Source organism: Lonchura striata, chromosome 1A, assembly GCF_050655825.1.
Source record: "Lonchura striata isolate lonStrDom1 chromosome 1A, ASM5065582v1, whole genome shotgun sequence".
Classification (NCBI taxonomy): Eukaryota; Metazoa; Chordata; class Aves; order Passeriformes; family Estrildidae; genus Lonchura; species Lonchura striata.
This window is the reverse complement of record NC_140741.1, coordinates 36,258,748-36,276,392: the sequence shown is the minus strand read 5'-3', so window position 1 is coordinate 36,276,392 and position 17,645 is coordinate 36,258,748. Positions and strand designations below refer to the sequence as shown.

General features: G+C 37.7%; 1 protein-coding gene across 4 annotated transcripts in view; it reads right to left on the bottom strand.

Annotated features, from left to right (window-relative positions):
* Positions 1 to 2,566: 2,566 nt before the first annotated feature.
* TSPAN12 (tetraspanin 12) overlaps positions 2,567 to 17,645 on the bottom strand; it is a 41,390-nt gene continuing 26,311 nt past the window's right edge. For 2 of the 4 annotated variants that reach the window (XM_021553449.3, XM_021553450.3), the window contains exons 5-8: positions 17,010 to 17,084; positions 12,679 to 12,786; positions 9,715 to 9,858; positions 2,567 to 4,114 (exon numbers count right to left, since the gene is read on the bottom strand). In XM_021553449.3, coding sequence (XP_021409124.1) covers positions 3,809 to 4,114; positions 9,715 to 9,858; positions 12,679 to 12,786; positions 17,010 to 17,084 — 633 coding nt within the window. In that variant the 3' untranslated portion in view covers positions 2,567 to 3,808. The remainder of the gene's footprint in view (positions 4,115 to 9,714; positions 9,859 to 12,678; positions 12,787 to 17,009; positions 17,085 to 17,645) is intronic. The other 2 variants (XM_085568629.1, XM_077783437.2) reach the window with 1 other exon arrangement.

Here is a 17,645-nt window from a genome sequence, read left to right as displayed (position 1 = left end):
GACCCAGCCTGTTGCTCCACGGGCTGCACCACAGGCTGCAGGGGAACCACTGCTCTGGTGCCTGGAGCACCTCCTGCCCCTCCTTCTTCACTGACCTTGGTGTCTGCAGAGCAGCTCCTCTCACTCCTCTCTCCAGCTCTACTTGCTGTTGCTGCAACCACTTTTTCTGCTTCTTGAATTGCTATCCCAGAGTGTTACTCCTGTCACTGAAGGGCTTGGCCTTGGCCAGCAGTGGGTCTGTGATGGAACTAGTTGACTTCTGGCTCTTTCAGACACAGGGGAAGCTTCTCAGCTTCTCACAGAAATCACCCCATAGTCTCCCCACTACCATGCCATGCAAACCCTTAGTATTTCAATGTCCTAAGACTTTAATAATCTGCGTTTTTCTGCACAGTTTATAGAATCACAGAATATTCTGAGCTGGAAGGGACACACAAGGACCAAGTCCAACCCTTAAGTGAATGGCCCATATGAGGATTGAGTTTGAAACCTTAGCATAATTAGCACCACGCTCTGAGACCAAATACAATGCTTTCACAATAAAAACTTTAAATGCTATTCATAAATCCCTTCCTCCATATTTAACTATACAGCTGCTGTAACCAACAGCCTCTCTTTTTACAATGAATTCTTTATATATTCCCTTATATTCATATGTGCTTTTGCAAAATGAAAAGCTATAAAGGAGAAAATAGAGCTCTTTCCTTCCGAAAATCTTGTCATACAGCCTGTTGGCAGATGAATCAATACCTTATCCAAGGAACAGAAATAGTGATTTTTGCCTCCTAAAAGCATTCTCAGCCCCACAGCAACAGGCATAGTCCCATGGACTTGGTACAGTCACTGTGCTGAAGACAAAACTTGCTGCTGGCAGGAAGTGACCCCTTTTTCTGATACAGTTGCACTCCTTGAGTGCTCTCTGAAAAATGTTAAGGAACATCTCTGTAGTTGCCTGCTGCAACAAGAAAGATTTAGTTCATTACACTTCATGCTGCAGAGAACAAAAACCACACCATCCTTCTCCAAGTACTCCTGTAAAACAGAGGAAAAAAGAAAGTAAAAAAAAAAAAAAAAAAGGAAGTAGTTTTCACTGTCTCAAGTATCTCTAAATATTCCTGTCTTGCCAGGCAGCCTCTCTCCTACACAAATTCTAAAGCTCTACAGGAAAAAAGCAGGCTCACCGCAGCCTAGCCAATTAATTTTAAGACTCTTTGAAGAAGCTCTAGAAAAACAGGCACCTCAAAGTCTGAGCAGTCAATGAAAAAAATTCTTGGAGTGCTCTAATTTACAGATGAGACCTATTTCTGAAAATGTGGTTAAATACTCAAAATAAAAATATTCTTTCCCAGAATGTAGACAGGCTCAGGATTTGGGTAGCCAAGCCCAAGTGAGGTTTTCCTGACTGCAAATGTTCATTGTTGTGGAGGCCCATAAACACTGCTTTGGGAGGTTGGTTCTGTGTCAAAGGAGGCCTCCCCAAAGCAATCTCTCTGCTGCTAAAGAAACCTGACTACACCTGAAGGTAGTGCTTCCTCAGCACCCTGACAGCTTAAAACCAAATGACCTGAGCTCTAAGTATCTCTAAATCCCCACACTACCCCCTTGCTCAGCTGGCCAATGAGCTCCAACCTGGATATAAAATACATAGGCAACCCGCCATGATAGTCCCAATAATCCTTGTATGGAAAGACTAGGAATAGTTGAAGCATGGCTAAGGGAGCTTCCACAGACACTCCTGGGGTAAAACTTTAAGGACTAAGGTTTCCTGGAAAAGGGGAATTTTATATTTATTTTTACATTACTTTTTTTTATATTACTTAACTAAAATTCCCTACATTCAGCAGTAATTCACTGCCAAATATAGCTGCGTACATGTAATCCATAATCAAGATTCCATAATTTGTGGTTTGTGTGGACCTTTTTTTTTGGTTTTTAAACAGGGGCAAATGATGACTCAATGCACTGTGTGGCACCACTGGTCGCAGTAGCACTGTGAAGCCTGGAGTTGCTCTGCACTCCCACTTTGTCAGACACCTGCTCCTGAGCATGGTAACTTCCTTAGCAGGACCTCACCTAGCTCAGGCATCGCTACCCCGGCTGAGCAGTGGGAGGGGTGGAACTCAGCTCTACCTGTGCAGCAACACCAGGCCAAGGCTTCCCAAGCAGAGCATAAGAAAGTATTCCTGACAAAGACACTCCAAGCAAAATTTTGGGATGGTCTCTCATTTTATCTTCTTTTTACCTCTCAAAATAAGTATTAGCATCTATAGAAGTACAAAAGCAGAAAGGTAATCTTGCTTGCAATAGTACCCTTGAAGTAATTATACCCCAAGCAGACTCCTGAAAAGCAAACAGCCCACACAACTGAAGAGCTTAATTTTACAAGCCCTTAAGAAGTTTTCTCAGAAGCAATTCAAAAAAAAAAAAAATTACACTGACATTGCAGCTCCACAAACAGAGTAGGTCAAGTGGGTAAAGACAAGTCAAATTAACTCACACTAGCAGGAGGATCCCCCCAATGCCCATCCAAAGCACTCCCACTCTAGGACTAAAAATAAAAAAGCCATTATGGAATTTAAGAGAAAAGTAAGTTTATTGTCTACCAAATCACACCTTGCTTTCTTTTTTCTTTTACAAATTAAACAAATGAACTATTTTTTAAAATGTAATATTATGTAAAAAGCCCATTTGCCACAAACTACTATACTCATTGGAACAAATATATATTTCAAGAACGTGGCCAATTGTAAAAATAATCCTATGACATAGACATTGTTCATAAAAATACAGTAAAATGCACTTTCCCCACCTCAATAAATATATTTTAATCTGTTCCTGGCTGGCATTTTAAGCCACCAGAGAGCTCTTAATGAAGCAGTCAAAGTAAAATTTTTCCTCATGTACTTTTACAATTATTGCAATAGCATCCAGAACTGTAAGCATCTTTCTTGCAATCTTCTGTTTCTAGCTTCAGGGGAATCATAGACAGGAGGAAAGATTTATCTATAAAAATGTGCTACTCTCATATTGATTCCCATTTTGGAAAGAATGTTTAAAGTTTTCTTCCTTTTTACTAAAAACAGTCCACAAAACAAACTGTTTGAAAGAAGAATTCTCCAGAAAACTAAAGTCTATTGTCCATAGCAATAGTTTTGTTTTCAATCCCTGTTTAATATATTTTAAACTAAAAACCATTATGTTCGATAAAAATAGAAGTTTTAGAATATCTTTAAGAACAAAAACTAAGATAAAGGTTTTGTTAGAAAAAAGAAAATCTCGCCCTTTTTACAAATCTTGCAAATTTTAAAATCCAAGTATTAACTTGAATTGTAGCTCTGCTTTCCATGCACACATGAAAACACACAATTATACATACATAGATCCCTGATAAAGACATTTTCCAAATGGCTTATTAAAAGTCAATTTCAGCTGAAGTCACATTTTGTTTGCTCAAAGCACAGTTGTTTCTTCAGAAGATGAGTATTTCTCTTCCCCTCATGCTTCCTTATAGGTTCAGTCCATCTGTGACTGAGTCAGTGTTTTACACTTCACACAGCTTGTGACAATGAGTATTACTGTGCTCAATTGAATGAGTGCCTTTTAAAAAATGAACACACCAAATCAACTCTTTCACAGCTGAGACATGGCTAAGAGGTTGGAACAGGCTCGTCTTTCTTTGTTGGTCTCCTCCACTTCCATTCATTAGCTGGTTTCTGACACAAAAGAAGACTGGTATATTTGATGAAACAGAACAGAAGTAACAACAAACCAAAAAATCCTCTGTGACTTCGCAGATTCCTTGCATCACTTACAGCTCTTCCATTTCAAAGTGTGTAGTAAAGCTGTTTGCCATGGATGTATGTTCAAAGATCCTGGTCAGGCTTGGTTTCAGTAGCTCCATGGAATGACATGACAGCTCCTGTGAGGTATCACTCTTCAGTGCCATGATCTGATCTGCTCTGGGATCCCTTCTGTCATAGTACAGAGCCCACAGCAAGGTAATAGTGAGGATCATAGCCAGGATCTGCATGACTCCAATAGAGATTCCTAGGAATCTCAGCACTTGCAACTGCTTTGTCCCCCTCAAGAAAGTATACATTTTTTTACCGCATCCCTATAAAACAAAAATAGATTAAAAAACAGTCAGTAATATTTGGGTTGCAGTTCCAGAGGCTTAGCTCATCCTACCCACTGCTGTCTTTTCTGGCTCACAAGAATCTCTCACTTCCTTCAAACAACCCTTTGAAAATTATTTTGCCTACTTTTTAACTGCTTCCATAATTCCAACTTTAAGATTTCTCATACACAGAGACTTTATTGAAAGATATCTGTGCTACTTTTCAATTCAGAAATCCCTCAAAGTTTATGTGAATTCCTATCAACTCTCACTAATTGTTAAAGAAACTCAACTGGTTTTGTGAAGGTTTAAAAAGCCATTAAAGTCCTTTTTAGGGTCTTGTTTCTCTCCTTAAATTGAAGATCTTCAAAGTTGTCAATTATTTTAAACTCTTTTAGACTTTTTCTACAGATAATACTACACTCTGAAGCTAAAACAGTATTGTAGGAAAGATCTATGGACCCGCATAACCTCATCAGAAAACATCCCATGAAAACTATGTTAAAACATTGTAAGCTGATGTTCATAGAAGTGGAATTTAGCTCTTTCCAAACCTTCAATGCAGGCTTCAATGCAGTTTGCTTACATGGCCAAAAACTACCACATAAGGTTTCAGAAAAGCTCTCAAGCCCTTGTAAGGCTGCATGGATCCACAAAGAGGCAGCAATTTTGGGAACTACTGGCTAGCAGTGCAAGCACAAGTTACAACACTTGTCGCTCAGTAAGGGTGATGTGCATCTTAGAGATGATTAAACCAAGAAGAGAGCAGCCTCTGCTACTCTACATGATGCTTATTCTCTATTCTAAGCTTTGCAGGGTTTCACAGCACAATTATCAAACATACATATCGAGGAAAATTCAGAGTAACAAACTGGATGGGCACTGGTCCCAGACACAGACATCAGGAACCCATCAAAATGGGCACTGTCTTGAAAATGTTATTTTTTGCATTTACATCCTCACTTCATATTTCTTATAGCTTTTCTACAAAAATAAAGCAATCAATCTAAGTGATGGAATCTGAAGACAGGACATGATAAATAGCACTTTTCAAACACACTTAAATTCCCCAAAGTCAATTTCCCCAAAGCCAATTTCAAATGCTACAGTCCTAAAAGTATTTGATGTAAGGTCCAATTTTTGCCACACACACAGAATTCACACTGTAGTCAACAGATTTTCATTTAGGATCTAAATAAAATTAATGTACTCTATGATAATTATAGCAGAATAAATTATAGGATTTCGATGTCTGCTCATTTCACTGTTTCATTTTCTAAACAGCAAAAAAGACAGAAAAGGGACTAAGTATGCATTCTTTGAAATTTCAAAAGGAAAAAAAGCAACACTTTAGCAAAAGCAATGTAATTGGACTTCAGAGGAACGGCAAAACCTGTCACGTTGGCATCTTCCTTTCTTCAACTGGAAGGCAGTTGCAGCTACATCACTTCCCAAATTTGTTGTTAATTACAGAGAAACTGGCTGCATTTTAATATTTTTAACTTAAGGAGATGAAGGTGCATGCTGGTCACAATTTAGAAATGTTCCACCACAGCAATATTCAAACTTAGTTCGTTTGTTGCCTAGAGAAAACACCCACTAACAGAGAGCAATAACATTAATGCCTCCTTCTCCTGCAGTACACAGAAACATAACTGAGACAAATTACGCCCAATCTAGGTAGCCTTTTTTCCTCTATGCATGATGCTCTTAGAGCTCTGCTCTAATACATGTTCAAAATCAGTTTCAAAACTAAGAAAACACAGCCTGTTAACTTCACACTCATGCATTTTATTTCTGCTTATGTGACACTTTCATAGTTGGCAGCCTGCAATTAAACAGTACATAAATACACTTCCCTCAGCAAAAGTTTGTCACTAAATGGGGAGTTCTTGTTGACAAATCAAATATAGTATAAAACTTTGCAGCAATCATTCAGCAGAATCAGCTTCAGATTCCTACAAAGCTACAGATAAAAGGCCTGATTAATTTGCTTTGTATTTTCAGTCTTGAAATGGAAAAAAGAATGTATTTCTTATTTAGTATATATTACTGATTTACTTCATCATAGAATAAGAATCTGAACTGAAATAAGGCACTTCACTGAGCAGAAAAGATAAGCCATCATCAAACTGAACAAATCTTTTGTACACCCAAATTCTGAGTATACTCAAAAGCATATTAGAGCAAGTTGTAAAATTAAATATTAAAACAAACCAAAATTAAGACAAAATTATGTGAATTTTGAGTACACCCAAAATTATGCCAGAAACCAAAAGAAAATATTGAACATGAGCAACTAATTTTTTTAAAGATATTGATTCCCACTAATCATTTTATCTACACTGCAGCTCCCAATCACAAGATGGGCAGAGTTCCTCTTGTCCTCAGACCACAACAAACATCCAAAGGCCACATCATTATCTTCACACTTCCCCCAAAACCATGCTCTTTGTAAGGTCAGTCTGTTCATGAAACTACACCAAAGCTGAAGGTCATCAGAATAAAAGGAATTCAAGAAATTGAAAAATAGCTTTCAATATCGAACAAGGAAAATATGATTCCTGACAAAAGTACTTTCAAACAGAACTCTAAGTCACCCCTCTTTCTACAAAAATTAAATTGTGAAGGATTCCAACTTAGAATATAGAAAGTTCTGAGTTCTCAGCAAAAGGTCACAGCACAGCTACAAAAAACCACATTTATCAGTCCCAGACAAACCAAACTTCAGTTTTCTGAAATACTACAAAGAATTTTTCTGAAGTACCAGAATGGAGCTGCCAAATATTTACATAAACCAATTTTAGGCTAGCGAGGCTAATCTTATCAGGCTCCCTTTCAAACTACCAGACTATGCAAGTTTGGTTTGAATCACTTTCTAAAAAAGCTTTCTTCCTTTAGTTCTCCAAGAGAGAAGTTGGACAGATTAGTCTTGGAAGAGTAAGCTGGTTTTGCATAATACCGATAAACTTATTAGCAAGCATGCTGTAAGAGTCTGTGAGACACCCCGCAGGCAAGCACCATGGAAAGAAACATTTTGCCAACAAAATATTGTACGTATCTCAAAGAGAAATGAAGTATTTTTGTGGCTGATACTACTGAACACAGCCTGTCCCTTTTTGGAATGGATTCTGCAGTGGAGAACCAAAAATAAATTTTTTGCTAAGTGCTGAATCCATCCAAAATGCTCTGCGGTATAGTAAGGGAAGAACCATTAGAGTGCCCTTCAGATTTCTTCTGGAAAAAAAAAGCCAAGCAGCCTTTCTTTTATCAAGTGGGTCTTAACACAGCCCTTACGTCCTACGTAATAATCATCTTTGACTATTAATTTTCTCCAAATAGAATCAAAAGAACTTGACCATATGAAGTGTTAAGTGTTCTTTGAGGTTTTTTTTCTGGAATATGGCACAGGCATGAAATGCTAGGAAAAGAGGTGGCACAAGAAAACCATGCACTGTTAACATCATCAAAAACATGGAGGTAAGGAAGAAGAAAGAAGAAAAACAGGACTGGCCTACATTCCTCTGTCGTAAAACTTCTGACTCCCATGTACAAAGTAAAAAACCCCCTGTACAGGTGTTAAAACCCCCTTGTACAATACAAAAAAATTCTTCCCTCTACTTTGTAACTACTTTTACTATAATATCTAAACTTTTGTGACTTCTGCAAAGTTGGTAAATCATGTTATGGCTCAAACTCAAAATTACAGCTGTTTCCAGCTGCCTGCCAGGGTCTCAAATGTTTCTGACCAGGGCCTGGAACCTCCAAAAATGTCTGAGATACATTTTGAGTTCCAACAATGCACTTTGGACACTACATTCCAATGACTGACTAATAATTCTCAGAAATTTTTGAGCTTACTGTGCTCCAAGAGCAGTTTTTCATTGAGTGACACTGCTTACATACTCCTGCCTTTTCAGGCAGGGAGCAAATGAATGTTCTACAACTTCCATATACTCCTTGGAGGCTCTTTACAACAGACTTGTCCTTATGGCATTAACAGTAGCAGCAGTATTACAAAGAACAGCCATTATTGCAGAGAGACCCACAATTTTTAGCTTTTCAAAATGTGTAAGGGAATAGTTAGAAGAAGGCTAAATAGCTTTCTCATTCAGGGACTAACACTTCTAAAGCATAAACAGTGCTGTCAGTGCTGTGAGCCTCACCAGAAGGCAAGAGAGCATGTACAAGTAGCTGGTGGGAAAAAAAAAAAAAAACAATCTCTGTCACTGTCTTCAAGGTTTCTAGCACAGACTGGCCTTCTGAGGCACCTGCCTTTTCGCAGCTCTATCTTCTCTCTTCCTAGTGGAGGTATACAGCCTCCTAAAATGCATGTCTGAAAGTCCAGATTAGATTAAATAATTTCTGTTCATAGTCAATACCACACAAATCAATTTCCCCAAAACCTGATTGTTTCCTGGCAATAGCTAGTATTCATTTTGGCTTGTTTATACAGTGAATCTCCTCTGCTTCAGAGATGTTGCTCCATAGCTCCTTAACAGGAGCCATGTAACAGATTCTTATAAGAATGGGTCTAAAACAGCCTCCAAGACTGGGAGAAAACAAAATGGTTCTTTGGGTACTCTTCTATAATGCAGAGCTGCACTATCCACTGGAGAAATGTTCACGCTGCAGCATCTGAAAGCATGATCCTAAGGCCATCCTCCTCCCTGTATTACTCTAAAAGCAATCCAATTAAGAATGCACCTCTTCTCAGATCCTCACAACTACGTGATCGAGCCACTCTTTCTGTCTGCTGCTGTTGGGACTACTTGGACTGCTGGTCACTCTACTGTTGCTGAATGTACAATTATAGGTCTTCTGAGATCTGCTAGCATAAAAAAATGGTGTCTAATAAAGTAGTTTTCAGAAAAAGATGACTTTAGACAATATTTGTGAGGACAGAGTTTTAGTAAAGAGCATACTTGTTTTTATAATTTTCTCCCTAAAAAAGGTAGTATCTTGCTACCATGATGACCTCCCTTATCCACTTCAAGTTCAAACAGGTCCTTGCCTTGTTTTAAGGCTTTCTTTGTAATTCTTTTTAAATGATCATAAGGTAATGTAGAAAGAGCATTTTCAGAACAAGTTCCTACACATACTCAGAGTACAACAACCGAATTACCTGCCTCCTGTAAGAGGCATCATTCCTGTTAACAAGACAGCTCTCATCTTTCAAAGGAATTATCAAAAGCATCCTTCACTGTACAATTCACTAAAGTACTCTTCCACTTACTGTGTGGAAGTTTGATGGGATGGAGGCTGGACATTATGTTACACCTAATTTTTAACTTGGATTAGAAAAAATTTGAACTCCAACCTAACCAGTATAAAACAAACACTTCAAATTTTAAGTACATCTCAGGTTTTACCTGCATTGCCATTAACTTATCTCATTTCCAGGTAAGGGTAAGTGGGTGGGTTTGTTCTTCCTTCTTTTCTCCCTCTGCTTCAGCATTAGCAAATAATAACCATAAACACGTTCTACAAACACAACTACTCCACAAAACAATTACTCTATTGCACTGCAAGTGATGAATTTGGAAAATTACTGGGTCAGGAAGAATGTACAAAACCGTCCAACATATTCCCCTTACCTCCTGATAAAGGTCACTGAGATCCTCATGATGTGCCTGCTTAGAGCATCCTGGGAACTCTCTGACACAACAGGAATCAGGTGGCCAGTCCAATTCTGTCATTTCCAGCCAGTCTGTGAAGTACACCACGCCACAACATTTAAACTGCAAAGGAAGGATTAGCCAAGATCAGTAATAATGATGCTACTTCTTCAACAGGTTAAGTAGGTAATCAAAAAACCTAGTGAAGTTCCTAATACTAACTTTCAAAATATTTACACAGAATTAAAAAGATCTATGAGTGCTTCCATGTATCTTGTTTTTCTGTACGTTGACATAAAAGCAACATGAAAAATGTCATGTAGTGACCAATGAATATTTCGGAAACAGTCAACAATACTGCTCTGTCCTTGAAATCCCAATTGCTTCCTCAAAGGATGCTTCATGGAAATTGTCCTATCTCTGGATTCTCCTATCCTTACTACAAGGAACTAACACAATTTCAGGTCAAAATGGGGACTAATGAACAAGTATACCTATGGCTGAAAGGAGTAGCAGAAAAAGGTCATACTAGTGAGGACTATTCTTGCAAGGGTACAACTACAGACACATTTGTTGAAAACAGAAAAAGCACAGATTTACCTGAATATAGGAAAAACAATTAGAAGAGTAAACAAAAATGTATAGAAATCACAAATGCTGAAAGGAAAACTGAAAATGGAAGGGAAGGGTATCACATTAAAATAAATACTGCAACATAATCAACCGCAAAAATAAGAAGTTTGGCTGCAAAGCAGATGAGCTGTAATTGGCTACAAAACCCACCAGGACCAACAACCTGTCTTCTTCTCTGCAAAATACACCCCAAGATTTAAAGCCAAATGACCAGTCTCCCACATTAGCAGCTGCTTTCACACAGAAAAGGGTGAAGCAGCTGCATTAGATTTGGTTTGGCATTGGATGTGGACTTGACATGACTGAAAAGATGCTTTGCAGAAACAAGATGCTACCTTTCTCTGCCTGAATGTCCTCCAGGACCAGCCTGCATGTAAGGAATTCCCGGAGTCCTTTGATCCCGCAGGCTTGGGAACACAGCTGCCCCTCTTTACCCACTTCAGAGCCAGTCCTGTATTCCACACCACTCACTGTTCACAACCAAGCAGATCAGTGCCCAGACATGCTGGCACACACTGTGCCTTCAATTCCTCTTAAAAGTCTAACTTCTCCCTTCTTTATCACAGCTCTCATGTCTCAGTTTTTATTGGTTTGTTACTCAAACTCCTCCCAGCACTGGACTTTAAGCAAAGCTCAAACTTCAGCTCCTCACTGCAATTGCAAAGACCACCTCATTAAACATCTTTGTTCTCTTGTATCCTTCCTCCCCCCAACAAGCTCTTCTTTGCTGACCCTTTCCATCTTCCCTACCATAGTAATAACTTTGATATTAGACCAGCAAGAGGACTTGGGGAGAACAATTTCCCATCTCCCTCAGATGTTAAAAGATACAGAAGAAACAATACCAAGCTGATCGGGACTGAACCTCTGAACAGACATTAACACAGATTTTAACAGAAGAGATTTGAAATTGCAACACAGATTTGAACAGAATTGAAATTAAAATTCTGCTGACCAAAAAGGGCCACAAGTGCTTATTCAGACAAAAAGCACATACCAGGCTCATACATCCAGCATCTAAACTATTAGTAGATGGAATATAAATGAGAGTCCACCAATTAAGTAGAAACTATAAAAGAGCTTTCTCAGTTTCCCAAATCATTTATCTGGTACAGGTGCCATAAGGAAAATCTAACTTCTGAAACTTCTTCTAACTTCTAAAGGAAATTCTTCTCCCCTAGAAAAATTAAGGCTTAGTTGCTAAGTTTTATTATTACTATTCATATTATAACCACTATGATGAAACTGTAACAACTGGGAGAGGAGGCAGTATTTAATCAGCCTATACAATCAAACCAAGATACAGTACCAGCTCTATTCAAGGCAAATTGATTGTGACCATTTGATTGTATTATCTCAGGTTCAGAACAGACATAAACACTCTACCTGCATATGAAGAATTAATCAGTTTCACAGAGCACTCACATGGCCAGAGCAGGGATCTGGGAGGGGGAGGACGGGGGTGCTGGTGTGTAACCTCTTTCTTCCAGGTTTTAGTATAAATACAGACTAACCAAGTGCTGCCAGGAAATGTTTAAATAAACAGGAAATCTGTGCAACAATGATAGATTTCAACATTTCAACAAGGGCAGCACAATGACAGGCATTTAAAGAGTTCTCTTCCTGCACGTGAGTTATATTTGGAGTTAATGGGTTTTACCTTGGGCAATTTCATGTTTCTGTAACATAATATTTCATACTATAAAAACATTTCTGAATTTTAGTAGGCTAGAGGGCAAAGCTGTGAATACACAAGGAAACTTTTTGGTTTGTTTCCCACCCCCCAGTCAAAGGAAATAAAAACCCTCATCACTTTCACAAACCTCGGCCAAAGAGACAGTGTTGGCATCTTTTTGGAAACTTCCTTTCCCATTCCTTTCCAGCTAAACATATCTTAACCATGACAGCTCCATGAAAGGAAACTAACAGAGCCTATGGGAAGGGGAGCACAGTTTAATATTAAAACAACATATAGGCACAATCATTTTACTTTACCTGCAGATTTTTAATTTTACATACATTATATCCTTTAATGCTATTGTAATCCTAAAAGATATTGGTGTCCTAACCTTACTGAAAAAGGATATAAGAATATTAGAAATTTAAATTAATCCATTAACATTCTGGTTTCAGTGTTTAAGTACCTTTAGAGCCTACAAAAACCAAAGAATTGCATATCAAGTGCTGTTAAAAGACATTACACAGTGTTTCATACCAAATGAATTTGCATTTATTCTGCCTACCCTCTTAAAGCCAAACCTTTTCACTGAGCAGGTACTCCTTTAGCTCATGAATTAACTATCATCTTACCTCCCTCTGGAAGAAATTCCAAGCATGGGTCAGCCACTGGTACCTAGGTAGGCCATAATTCGTCATCCTGGCTTTCAGTGTGATCATATCGGACCACTGCACTGGAACCTGGAGCAAGGAGAGAAAAGTGACTGACACAGTGGATCAGCAGGCTTGTGGCTCCAAACGCACAGGTTCCATCAGTACTGAGATCTTTCCAGTGCAATGACTAAATAACTGTGTACACAAACAAAACAGGAAGTGTAGCAATTTTTATGATACTAACACTTTACAAGCTTTTCTTAAAATATCAAGAAAAAGTTATTTGTGTCCTTTGCTTACAAATTAATGTACACTGAAGAGCAGTTACATTTTGGAGACATTCAGGGATTATTTGGTACAATTTATTTGTATCATTACCAGATTTTTTACTTGGCATAAAACTTAGAACTGAGTCCCATCCAAGTCATCACGAATGGTATTTGTCTGCCCTAGTTTAGGTATCCCCCTGGTGTTGCCTTAGATAATACAAATAAAAGGCAGTCAAATGGGGAAATTAATCTCAAGATAAATAATTTAAACAGAGCAGATTAAACATTCCCTTGAAATCTCAAATTTACTTCACTGTCTAAGGTGAAAAACTTTGATTTAAATGTCTAACTTCTACATATGTAAAATTAATTGAGATTAATTCTATCCCTGGAGTTTTTTCAGCCATTTTCAGGCTTTGTTTGGAGTCCTGCACACAGGTATCCTGAATGTGCTCTATTTCAGTAACTTGCTGAAGAACAGTATGAAGTGCAGACAAGGCCCTATAACTTTTTTTCCCAAATACACTCACAGCCTTATGAACATCTTTTCTTCTGAAAGGATTCCTGAAGTATTTTTCTTTCAACTGTGACAACTCAGAAGTGAGGTGCTGGAGCACTCCACTGTCTGAATACGACATCTCAGTTAAAAATTTGTTGCAAACAGAGGCAAGTGCTATGGCATGTGGCATACAGTGAAGTTATGAGTCAAAATCAAAACCTCACTTCAACTCAGCAGCATAAATTTCATTGTACCAAAACAAAACAAGGATCTGAAGACTGCAGTCACCATTCTATGTCACCACATACCATCCATGCTGTATTTTGCTTTAATATGTCATGGTGAAAGAAACTACAATTGCAATATCAGCTGTCACTTGGATGGAAGGGGAGCCCAGCTCATCTAGCAGGCATGATTTTGCTCTCCTATTCAATTTGAAGCTAACAGTAAAGGCATTCTGTAAATAGCAACAAATGTTACCAAAGAAAAGAAAATTTGCACAGTACTTCCCAAGGAACCTGGTCTTCATTGTGCTAGATGCTCTGCAAAAATATAGAGACATCACTGCCTGCCTGAACCCCTAATACAAATAGGAACATTTGATAACATTTCATTACCACTGCTAAGTTATACTACATTTTTGATGCCCTAATAAAGCTTCATATCGTCAAGGTATCAATAAGGTCCATAAATTTAACATGCCTTTCACTTAGCAGATTTTTGCATTGAACTCATGATGATTCACATGAAAAATATGTTAGAAGTACACTACTAAAAATATGTAAAAGCATTATTACAGAATATTTCTATCACAAACATTTACACAAGTCACTATAATAAATTTAGTTTTGTACACAATGCATTTCTCTCTCGTCTGCATTGTAAGCTAGCACTCTGCTTTCTTTGGATAATATTTGACAGTGCTACAATTAAGCTAGAATCTTTTTTTATTAACTTATTTGAGTTAAACACATTCCAAGGTTACAACAGAATACATCCAATTTCTTTGGGAAATCAAGGGAAAGCAGGAAAAAAAAATCAAGAAGCAAGAGAAGGAAATTAAAAGCAAAGTAAAACAATGTAAACCCCACTGTAGGAAAGCAATTTGAATGCTGGAGCTAAGGAGTGTGTTCGCTGCAAGAATGCCAACAGGTAAAATGTACAGGTAATAGGTACATTGAGATACATCTTTCTGTCACCTATATACATGCTAGTGCGCAGTAATACATGACTGAGATGCATTTGTTTGACTATAACCAATACTCATGTGTAGACAAACAAAATCTAGAGATGCTGCTTTGATTCCAGCCTAAGTTCTATAAAGCTCAGTCTGCCACTGAGATCTAATTACTCATTATTATTTTTCTACCAAAGCTTGATCAATGCCTAAATAAGCTAAGGACCCACACTGGCTTTTCAATCTTGTGGGTGGAATAAATTAGTCATGAGGCACACTGCAGGCTGAGAGCTATCATGAGCTGGAAGGAAAGCTGTTTATGCAAGGACTCTTATAGCAACTTGTCCACATACCCATACCAGATCAGCAGAGGCAGTTATGTCTCAGTAACATTTCTGACAACATCACCCACACTACCTACACACCCACCTACACTAATGCCAACTGATCTCTGAAACCCACCAGGGGCTCATGTGATTTAATGCTACACTGAAACCAATATGATATCAAGACAACTCTATGGTTATAAGAGGGAACTGTCTTATCTTTATCAAGTAGGAGGAAGCACATTCTATGGAACGTTCTATGATCTGCACAGGTATGGAAGAACCACTGAAAAATAACTCTTCTCTTCAAGACTGCCACATTCCTTACGGTTTTCAGCAGCAAGAAACTTACCTAATCACATCAAGAGCAGTAGTGTTAGGACAAAGGGAATAGTAAGAAATCAGATGGAAAGAGAAAATAACAAAAAAACAACAACCAGAAAGACCCAGCCTAAACCAGTATTTCAAGATATGTAGAATGAAAAAATACATATATATATACATATATATATATATACATATATATGTGTATATATATATATATATATAGGCAGAGAAGAAAAGAGACAAAGAAAAGAAAAAAAGAGCAACTGTGTTTGCTGTGACCCACCGCAGAAGATGCAGACATGTAATTCACTGCTGTTTCCTTTAGTGAAGGGCTGGAGGGACAGCCATGTTTCCTTCTGAAGGGAAACACCATGACCAGTGACATAACATATGGTAGGGCTATGGCAGCCTTTAACAAACTGTCCCAGGTTTGCCTTTCACTAGAACAGTAGATAACCAAAAGCTTGGGGGTCAGACTAAAACACACCATAACTTCAGGTTTTCTACCTAAATAGTGAAGGCTAAAAACCCATGTTCCAGTGCTGTGAAGGCACAGGCTTATTTCAGGCAGTTTCCACTGACAATATTTCTGTGGAACTATGCATTTTAGTTGCAATAATCATCCTTGGCAAAACCCCTGCAGAGGGCAGCTGTGCCCATAACATGAGGAATGCCTTTTGCCTGTATTCCCAATTTTAAAATGAATCAACGCAAGCTGACATTTAAAGCAAAGGAACAGTCTTAATCTCTATTATATTGGAACAGCTCCCTGGAATCTGTACTGCATGGGAATGAATTCTGATGCAAAGTCCTGCCATGTAACTTCAAATCTGCCAGAAATTCCTTTGGTCCAAGAACTATGTAAATAGCAAGAAAGCTACTTCACATCTTACTGCAATATAATTGTCATTCACTGTTGAAGAGACCATTATATTGGGCATATCTTGGCAGTTGAGAGAAAGATATTTGTCCCTCTGTTCATACAAATGTACCAGACTGAGTACAAGATGTAAGGATATAGCAGCCAGCAGCTACATTTCAGTTTAATTTGCTCAACACCTACCTATTTTCTTACATGATTGTTACAAGTCCTCAGTTTGAAAAATTAAAGATTGGTGTACTTATAAAAACTAGAGAGAGATAAAATCTCTTTATAAGTTTACAGAAGGGTGTTTTATAGTCAAGACATGTTTGGCTTAAAAATGGCATTTATAGCTTGTGGAAGCAGTGTGCACATTTTAGCAGACAGCAAGTCCTCTATGGAAAGAACATGCTGTCTGTTTGCAATGCTCTTTAAAACGCAGAGAACTTTTGCGACAAAATCTCTTCAAATTATCTCGTATCCTCTCTCAAAATCCATATTTAAGCCTGAAGTTCTAATTTACCCTCAAAAATATAAAAAAACTTCAATGACAACCTGCCTGAGCAACAGGCAATAAATTTAATTTTAACAAAAAAGTTAAGTTCTTAAATGGGAGGATAAAGGATTTGGCTCTCAAATATGGAAGGGGTAAGGAGAAACCCAGACAGGGCCCTTCCAGACAGACAAGCTCTCCCAGGAGAATTCTCTGTTTAAAATGAAGGCAATCAGTTGAAATTAAACTGTCAGAATAATGAACAGAGATAAACACTACAGCAATTAGAAAACAGCTAGCTAATGGAAAGCTTAGTTTTATTTTGCTGAAAGAATGCAGCCTCCTTTTCTGACTCACCGTTATTTCCTGCTCATAGGTCCAAACACCACAGGCCAGTTCAACGCAGAATATAACAAGCAAGCTTCCAAAATACTGCAGAAAACAGAATGGTTTTAGCTATTTTTCATCGTCTTTAAAATAAAAATATTTTTCAAAGTTTAATATTGTTAAGTCTTTCTTCAAAGTTAAAGAACATCTGAAAACATTATTAAAATTTCACATGATTTAAGACATGGAAACAAAAATACATTTTTGTAACCAAAATATAAAAGACTCTGGCAACAAACTTTATAAAAGCTAAGATCATGGGACATTACTTTCTTGAAAACAACATTCTTATCAAAGTGATTTACGTATATGAGGTCTGGTCTAACTGTATAAATATTTAGAAATTGAAATAATTTAAATACCTTTTACTATTAGAAGGTATAACCCTTGAACTATTTAAAAATAGGAAATACAAGTGTAAATGAAGAAGTACAAACCTTGGTAATGATGCTTAAGAAAAATTGGTCTCTGCAGTTATAAAGAGCATTAGTATCTTCTTCATAGCATCAACAAACCCTTTCTGAACTGCAGGATAAAGCTACATGGAATTTAAGGCTGTTTTAACTGGTGTTCCCTATTAAAAATAACCCTTTTCTCATTTGTTTA